The sequence below is a fragment of the Halichoeres trimaculatus genome, unplaced genomic scaffold (assembly GCF_033239565.1).
Source record: "Halichoeres trimaculatus isolate MK-OKI-2021-1 unplaced genomic scaffold, fHalTri1.1 fHalTri1_scaffold_35, whole genome shotgun sequence".
NCBI lineage: Eukaryota > Metazoa > Chordata > Actinopteri > Labriformes > Labridae > Halichoeres > Halichoeres trimaculatus.
The window spans coordinates 62,673-71,767 of record NW_027437213.1 but is presented as its reverse complement, the minus strand read 5'-3'; the positions used below and the strand labels follow the sequence as shown (position 1 = coordinate 71,767).

The following is a 9,095-nucleotide window of genomic DNA, read 5'->3' as shown; positions in this document are numbered from 1 at the left end:
GTGTATATGTCCTTTGAGGGGCCGATGATCTTCAGGGCTGTTTCCACAGTCTTCTGAGGCCTCGCTCTGTCTGCCTGAGTGCAGCTCCTGTACCAGGTGATGATGCAGTATGTCAGCAGGCTCTCTGTGCACGAGCGGTAGGAGGCCAGCAGCCTCCTGTCCAGATTGTTCTTCCTGTAGACTCAGGAAATGTAGCCTATGAGTCTTAATGAATGATGAGATGTTGTCTGTCCAGGAGAGGTCTTTCCAGATCTGGATTCACATGAACCTGACTGTGTGAACCCTCTCCATACACTTGCCGTTGATGTAGGGGGTGGCTTAGCACTGGTCCCCCTGAAGTTCACCATGTTCTCCTTCGTTTTTGTGGATTTCAGTGCCAAACTGCCAAACAAGTAAAAGGCTAAACATTTAATGCAGTAAATGTTGGATAATTGTTAAGATACTTCAGGGTGTGAAGGTACATGCTGATTTACAAGCCAGGCTCAGGGAATGATCATGATTAATAAAGTGCACTAAGACCATGATAGCCACTTAATGTTGTGTTCTTTCTCTTGTCATGAGTTCAAGATGATTGAAGGCAGTCATCGGCTCCTCAGGTCACCCCAAAGCTTGACTTTTGGCAGTCAGATGACTATTGAGTGTTACAACCCCCAGAGCCCCAAACTTGGACACCTTCAAAATATTTACTGTTTGCAAACAAAACAACAAAACATTATGACACCAAAACAACATTTAATAATCCAACAACTCATAACAGGGCCACACACTGTGAAAACATTGTTGTGTTAAATTGCTGTGCATAAAGTGTAATAGGCTGCTAATAACTGGATAAATTACCATAGCTGAAACTAAGATTTACCTCATGAAGTGAACATATTAGTGAACAAAGTATACAAATTGAACTGAACAAAACATTAAATGTGGAACTTTTTTACAACTTAAACTGATCGGCCGGTTCCCATGTGTCATCCCATGTCTTGCCGCTGCCAGGATAGGAAAGACAGAGACATAAACACAGGAAATAAAGATCAGAGGCTAAAATTTCTTCTGACATATCAAGAAATTTCATGTCTATAATTTCCTTAGTAAACCTGTCTTTCACATTAATAATTAAGCTCTAGTAGTGAATTTCAAATGAGATAGCAACCACTGGATCACAGCATAAATCTTTTGTCGATAGTTCAACATACCGGTTCATGGTCGCTTACGGAGCACTTACCATTGTGAGCATGGTGCCCACCCCACTTTCACTTCTTCTCTGCCCTGGAAGGCAAGCAATAAGAAAAAGGGTGCAATTTGTTAAGAGAAAGGTGTTTTCTTTCATAGACAGAGCCATAACACATATGTGCACTTTTAAGTAGCTAAGTATTATGTAGAAATTCTTTATCTATTCAAATAAGTTCTCAAGAACATAGACATCACAGCATAAAGTAGAATCTTTTTAAAAATATGACTTCAATATAAATTTAGCCCTCAGTAAACATGACATACTATATGTAAGCCCAGGACTGGAGGGTGACTGATATTTCACAGACCATTTTTGGTACCAGCTACAGAGTATCAATGATGATAGTAAAGATGTCTGTGCAGAAACTGAATACTACAAGATAGCAGACACCCAGCCATAGACTGTTCACCCTGCTGCCATGTAGTATAAAATATAGAAGTATCCACTGCTGTAGCACCAGACTATAAAATATGTTCTTTGCTCAGACTGTAATACTCCTCAAACTTCACAATGGTTTGGTATTAGAAACCATAAACTGAATATCAAATTAATTTCCTTTTGCAACACATTGTTACAGAGTGGCCAATAAATACAACCCAGAACCTTGCTTTTACATTGTATTTCACAATGAAGCCAAACATAACAAAGGAGAACATACTTACATTTACCAGGCTTCGATTGGACAACATCCTCATACTTAAACACCCTCTGCTTCCTACGTCTTAGGCATTCTAAAAATAGAGAAAAAAGAATCTTATGGGGCTAGCCTAGCAATTTGAGAAGAACTATATGCCTACATAATAATATAAAGGGATATCTAACCTTTCTTTTTCTTTGCTTTTCTTTGTTTTGGTGGGAGGACAGGGCACAAAGATGACACAGGATATGGGGGGGACTGAGACATGGGAGAGGATGAAGGAAGGTGAGACAATGTGGAGGCCAGAGGAGGAAGAGAGGGAAGGGGGCATGGAGGATGAGAAGAGGTGGAGGTTGGTGAAGGATTAGTAGAGAGGGGAAACGGAGGATGAGAAGAGGTGGAGGCTGGTGGAGGATGAGTAGAGAGGGGAAACTGAGGATGAGAAGAGGTGGAGGTTGGTGGAGGATAAGAAGAGAGGGGAAATGAAGGGGGAAAAGAGGTGGAGGTTTGTGGAGAATGAGTAGAGAGAGGAAACGGAGGAAGAGAATAGGTGGAGGCTGGGGGAGGATCAGAAGAGAGGGGGAACAGAGGATGAGAAGAGGTGGAGGCTGGGGAATCATCAGAAGTGGTGGAGAGTGGTGGATGATGAGAGGAGAGGGGGAACGGAGGAGGGTAAGAGGAGAGGGGGGATGGAAGTTCAGTTGGCAGGCAGGATGTTGAAGGTTCAGAGGGGACAGAGGATGTAGGGTGACAGTTAGAAAGAGAAGAAGGTGAGGTATTTGGGATGAGGTGCAGGATGATTTCTTCCTCATCTCCTCCTGACTGTAGTGTCACAGGCTGAGCTGCTGGACAGCTGCTGTCCTCAGGGGGCCAAGGAACTGCTGCCGGTGGGCTGGTGACACTTGGGGAAGACAATCCTGCAAAAATGGAGAAAAAAATGTAAATATTCTCCTGTCACACCATTTTCATTCCTATGTTAAGGATAAAAACTAATTGTACCTGCATTCTGCATCATGAACTATTAGCTGCAGTCACATTAAACTTGTTGAGACAGATAATCCATCCCAGTGTGTGCTCATACTACATCCTTAGTTTATAAGACAGAGAGATGAAAAATCATGCAACCACACTGAGATGAACCATTGCACATTTTTGTGATACTAATCATCTGAATTTTGACTGGGAGTAAGTCTGAACACATGGTAAATGATCTGAGATTATTAACAGCATTGGCATCACTCAGGTATGGGCGTATCATTATCACGGTGTCCACTCAGATAACATGCTTGCCTGACATCTTTTGTTTCAGGCAACAGCAAAAGTTGTTCTCTCTAAAATGGCTTAGAAATAAAGAGGTTGCAATGTAGCAATGAGCTAGATGTAAAGCCAGGGGTCTGTCTTTCTCACTTTTTGACACTGATTTATTCATCTTGAGAACCACTCCTCCAATCAACACCAAACTTGGCTGATTTCTTGCTTAGAACCTTAAGAACTTTCAATTTTCAGACAGTTTGAGTAAAATAATATGAGATGTGTAAACATTTTCATTATTTAAAAAAATGTGTTAGTGACTGACTTCTGAATTCACTATAGGTTGCAGTGCAGCAATAATCTGTCATAATTCAGAGGATGACATAGTGAAGTTTCAGGTATGGAGAACATTCAAGTGACTTAGTATTTAATGACACATGTAGTATCACCAGCATTCATTTAACACAACTTATGAAATAGCTAAAATTGAACTGAAAAATAAGCTCTGATTGCATGTGACAAGCTTCTTAAAGTTTTCACGATATCTCCCTTTGATTTTTACAAGGTAATCTGGTTGAGCTATACTCAAGAAAGCTGCAGTGACCATTACCAGGGCATGAGAAACTAGACAAGCACATTATTAATGGGCACTAACGTGACACAGAGTCCACCAACAACTACGCTATAGGACAACAAAGTATAACATATCATAAGATAGTTTTATTATAAATAATCATAGTCTTACTTTTCAATAGGTGCTCATGCAGTTTCTTCATTTTCAGAAGAAATTCTTGAATGATCCCATCAGTCGGTCCAATGTGATGGACCATGTCCCCATAAAATACTCCGTTCCTGCCTTGATGGGCCATAAACAGGACTGGATATTTGTCCAAGGCATTCAGCTTCAAAACCTGAAAGACAGATTTTGAAGGGAAGAAAAATTTAAGTCTGTTATTATACCTCAACTCGAGAAACCAACAAAACAGAAGTAAAGGCACGTGTTCATCTTTTTCTAGATTATACTATCCTCCAGTTTACTGGAGTATAATATTTTATATCTTATCTAGGGCTGTCATTTTAACGCGTTAATTAGATTAATTAATTACACCGCAAATTAACGCGTCATAAAAATTAACGTAATTAATCTGGATCCCAAACCCGCGAGGCGTTCAAAGACGCACTCATTTTCAAATGTCTAGCATTTACAAACCGTTTGTCCTACATGAAAAAAGTTGTGTTCTCGTCAGATTTTCAAATTTCTGACGGTCCCTGAATGTATCACATCTAGCAACATGCTTTGAGCCGAGGGAAGAGAGCGCTGTTAAAGGATAAGTTCGGTTCATACAGCTTTTACATTGTTTATAGAATGAAGTAGAACAAAATACTCACCCAGAAGGCTTATCTGATCCAAGGAGTGCTTCGGGAGATATTTAGATCCAAAATCGTGCAGCAGACGTCCGTATAATGGGATTCATCAGGGTATAGACAGCACCGCTCCTAAAACTGCAGTTCAGAGGTCATTACAGCCGCACAGCGCTGTCTGGAGTGACACAGACTGCAGCAGAGGACATCTGGGAGCCGACCATGATGGAATATTGGTGAAAAACACGAGTTTTTGGACGATTAATGCAGTTTTAAGGAGCGGCGCTGTCTATGCCCAGATGGATCCCATTATACGGACGTCCGCTGCACGATTTTGGATCTAAATATCTCCCGAAACACTGCTTGGATCAGGAAAGCCTTCTTGGTGAGTATTTTGTTCTACTTCATTCTATAAACAATGTAAAAGCTGTATGAACTGAACTTATCCTTTGACGGCGCTCTCTCTTCCCCCCGGTTCAAAGCATGTTGCTAGATGTGATACATTCACGGACCGTCGGAAATTTGAAAATCTGACGAGAACACCACTTTTTTCATGTAGGACAAAATCTACAGAAAATCAACCGTTTGCTCTAGCTCAATTCTGTAAAAAACAGGTAATTTTACACTCTCTACTGCATCAAACAAGTCCTGAATTATCGAAAAAGGTCTTGTATTTAAATCTAAAGAATTATATGAAAATTTGCTTCCATCTTCCTGGTGTCATGTTTCAGCTTGGGGCTGCTCTGCACCAATCAGTAACAGTTTGTGTGTTCAGAGCATGTGAAACTGAAAATACTTCACTTTTCCTTGATCCAAGACTTGAATAAAGTGTTTTGTACATAGTTCCTCACAGTTTTTAGCCTTTAGCCCTGTTTCTCTTGACCTCATAGAAGTATAGAAGTTCATATTGCAGTGAAAATGGAGTCCACATCGAGTAAAAATGTGAACAGTAGCAAAAAGCGTCCTAAAAATCAAATCAGCTTATCTTAGGTGCAGGACTGTGTAGATTTTGTAAAGATAGAACCATAATACTTTTTTCATTTGTTCCTTATGCCTCAGTGTACCTAAAAATGTGTTGTATATATTCCCAACTTATTTTTAAATGTCTTTTAATGTAATTTTAATGTCCTGGAATTCAAATTCTTTATTTTGGGACCTTAAGCAGATATGAGATTAAAATGCGATTAATTAGATTAATTAATTACAAATCCTGTAATTAATTAGATTAATTTTTTTAATCGCCTGACAGCACTAATTTTATCTAATACAGAAACTTAGACCCCAGCACAGTGATGTGGGACTGTTAAGCTCTAGCTTGCCATTTGTGCGCATTATGGAGCGTTCCACCTCCTTTTACAAACCACCACCAAAAAGTGAAAGTGTTGTTACCATGAGCATACTAAAGAACTGTAATGGAGTCAATTAAGTAGTCAACTGAGAAAACATTTCTTCTGCCCTCAAGGGCAGTGGCTGGATCCTGTCTGAGGCGTAATAGATGGTATTAACCACATACAGTATTTTAGCTCCAAATTGTTTCATCAAAAGGGATTAGAATGAGGATTATGATTAGCATTAGCAGTTAACGTGAAACACGCTAGTTCCAGTTAAATGAATAACTACATGATCACCTCATAACAGCCAAGCTTTTTGAAAATATGAAAATAAAATTGAAAATATAAATATGAAACTAAAAATGTGAATATGAAATTGTTGCTAGGCACCTGTTGGCTATGGCTGCCTTTTGAAGCAGCTCTCTCTTCTTTGTCCGATTCTTGTAATTGTTTTGTCTCTTTTTCGTCATCTTTGTATTTGGAGTGGCTCTTTACTTTATCTGGTTCATTGTTGGTCATGGACACCAAACTTTTTGTGGCTTCAGTGATATTTTTACTACTTTTTCTCCTGTGTTTGTCTGGAGATCCTACATGTAACCATGGCTGCATTGTTTACATGTGAAATCAGCTGTTAGCAGCCCGTAGCATGTCAATGCTAACTGGTGTAAAGCTTGATGATTTCCCTCAAGGTGAGGAGGAGGAGGTGAGGACAACATGCTGGTTCTCCGGTGTGAGCTCGGAGGTGACAACGTGGACCTGTCCTTCCATCCATTGTTGTTGGGAATGTGGGATTTATCTGGGATCTAACGTGGGATGGACGAGCTAGCCATGCTGGCCCAGCGGCAGAGGGGCTGCCAGAGGGCAGAGTGGCATCGTGCTGTTCACGGACGTGGCTGACAGAGCAAACACCGGACGCCACCGCCACATTGGAGAAGCCTTACCTGCTGTGAGCAGACAGGATCTAGGAGACAGAGACTGAACAGACTGCTGGGGAGGCTCAGTCCTGGACCCTGTGGAGGTGGAGGCTGGCTGACTGGACAATGATGGACAAGCTGTCATCATCTATTTTCTTATGGACCTTTTTGCACTTTCTATACACTTTATTATTTTTGTTTTCTTGATTGCTGCTGTGACTTCAATTTCGTTGTACTTGTTACAATGACAATAAAGTTCAATTCTATTCTTTTCTAAATATTTTGATCATTCTTACATTATGTCATTACGTGAATATGTATGCAGCATATAGATCAATGATTAAAATTACATGCACCACACAAGACTGATAGACAAATTAGATAATTATATAATGTGTGAGAAACTAATCCCCTTGTGAAATCAAAGTGACTACAACTTACAGATATCTGGGCCGACTTTACTGTCCTGCATGCGTTTCGATTTTTCTTTACAGAAGACGACCAGGTGGAGTCTTTGAGCTCAGCCTGTTTTTTTTTTTTTAATTTTTAATTTTCTGGCAGAGGACAAAGGCACTGAGTGCAGCTTCTGCACTGCAGTGCATTTGGGGCCTGGCAGGAGGGGCAACACTTGATTTTTGGCTTCGTCATTCTGAAAAAGAAAGTGAACATTGGATTATTTATGATACTATGTATGCTGTCACATGATATATGTATCAATTTGGATATGCAATTTGCAAACAGACAAATATAGCACAGAGCAACATTTTATGCAAACACAATATTTCTATTGCAATATGATTTTAGATAACAAATTGTCAATACTTGAAAAAATGTACAATCATTAAAAAGTGTATCAACCTCCAGTGCTTTAAAACTGATGACTACATTCAGGTTCAATACACATTCAAACACCAATAAAGACTGAAGGTTTGTACAGTCAAAGTTGACATCATTCTGTGAATAAGGGCCAATGTGTGCTGTCACAGGTAAACACTTATGTTAAAAACATGATTTACCTGTCAAGGACAGCTCATAGAGCAAGCAGTGAGGGTGTGTTTTCTACAAAAATCTGGTTTGTATGCAAAGGTATATGTAACAATAGTAGTTAAGTTCAGTGCAGTATGAAATATCTATTTTGCAGGATGTGAACTTATCATTACGCAGCTGAAATAAATTAAACCAGTGCGATTTGAGTTGACTTTGATAGCGCTACCTTCACCCCACGTTAAGCTAATTTGAGCTGCTACTACGTTGTTTATACAGATGAGTTAGCAACGAAAAAAGAAATGTTGCAGAGAAAGTTCTCTTTAAATTTCTCTCTCTCTTCCAGAAAATGGTCCAACAAGACATATTATTTTTTTTGTTATGTCTGTTTTGTTATCGACATTAAAATGATCGGGAGAGTTTACAACTTACCTGGCTTTTGTGTGATCAATAAACAATTCTTGACATGAATAACGCAGCATTAACTGGCAGGATCCTTGAACACTACGACTCCCAAAGGGCATTGCGTCTTACGCATCCAATCACCAAGCTTGAGACTGACTCACCAAACTTTTGGCGGACTGAAGCTAAGTGCAGATACTTTTTTAACAGCGTTTCAATAATTAGTCGCGTTTAATCACTTCACTTCAAATATATCTGACAAAATCTTTGAAATGCTTCCATTTTTGATTGGTTTAAAAAAGATTTGGTGACGCAAAGCTTTTGGGCGTCGTCACTATGGAAACAACCCACGGGATTGTGGGTAGTGTAGTATCTTCGGCCATCCAAAAGTGAGATCGAATTCATTATTTCTCAAAATCGAAAGGAACATAAAGATAACTGATGGACTTAAACATTGACACATCTTATTGAGCAATTAACAATGACAAATATGTGTTTTTTTTTGTAGAGAAATATCGCGTATAACATAGTAAAATAGCGACGAACGTGAAAACTGTCAGACAGGAGAGTTCTTCCGGATGTTCGTTCCCCCGTTAACCAATTGGATGTAAGCTCACAGCGTCTTAAAACGCCGCAGTCGGTTTACATTGGAGTAAACTGAAGACCCGCAGCGTCTCATGAGGACGCAGAGGGAGAACTTTCGCGTCAGCTTCTGACGGCAAAGGGCCCTGACCAAGCGTCGGTTTTTGACACGCTGGGAGTGAGACTGTGTTGGCTAGACACTCTTGAAGCAGTTTGTGGGGTTGCCCTGCTCTCTCACTCAACTCTGCTTTGGGCTGAGCAGGAGCTCACTTTGTGAGCTTCACTTCATGTGATTATCAGCTGATCAGATCATTATAGTGATCACCAAGAAGCACTGCTGTTTTGCCTAACGTGGCTTCGCCTTACGCTGCCTGGTATTACTGGACTTTGCTTTGCTTTATATG

General features: G+C 40.1%; 1 protein-coding gene across 2 annotated transcripts; it reads right to left on the bottom strand.

Annotated features, from left to right (window-relative positions):
- Positions 1 to 762: 762 nt before the first annotated feature.
- Positions 763 to 4,729, bottom strand: LOC141786503 (uncharacterized). 2 transcript variants are annotated; one of them, XM_074665121.1, is made up of 6 exons: positions 4,506 to 4,729; positions 3,862 to 4,027; positions 2,051 to 2,782; positions 1,891 to 1,959; positions 1,220 to 1,263; positions 763 to 983 (listed from the first exon to the last, which is right to left on the bottom strand). In XM_074665121.1, the coding sequence occupies exons 2-6, from the start codon at positions 3,983 to 3,985 to the stop codon at positions 966 to 968; spliced, it is 987 nt and encodes a 328-aa protein (XP_074521222.1). In that variant the 5' UTR covers positions 3,986 to 4,027; positions 4,506 to 4,729; the 3' UTR covers positions 763 to 965. The 2 variants fall into 2 exon arrangements, with proteins under 2 accessions (XP_074521222.1, XP_074521221.1); XM_074665120.1 differs by lacking the exon at positions 4,506 to 4,729 and adding an exon at positions 4,327 to 4,449.
- Between the last annotated feature and the right edge of the window lie 4,366 nt (positions 4,730 to 9,095).

Excerpts from the sequence above, each read along its gene's own strand:
- LOC141786503 (XM_074665121.1), bottom strand. The coding sequence starts at position 3,985 with ATGGCCCATCAAGGCAGGAACGGAGTATTTTATGGGGACATGGTCCAT. Across the intron at positions 2,783-3,861 it reads GCATGAGCACCTATTGAAAA|GATTGTCTTCCCCAAGTGTC; the intron begins GTAAGACTATGA and ends CCATTTTTGCAG. Across the intron at positions 1,960-2,050 it reads AAAAGCAAAGAAAAAGAAAG|AATGCCTAAGACGTAGGAAG; the intron begins GTTAGATATCCC and ends CTCTATTTTTAG.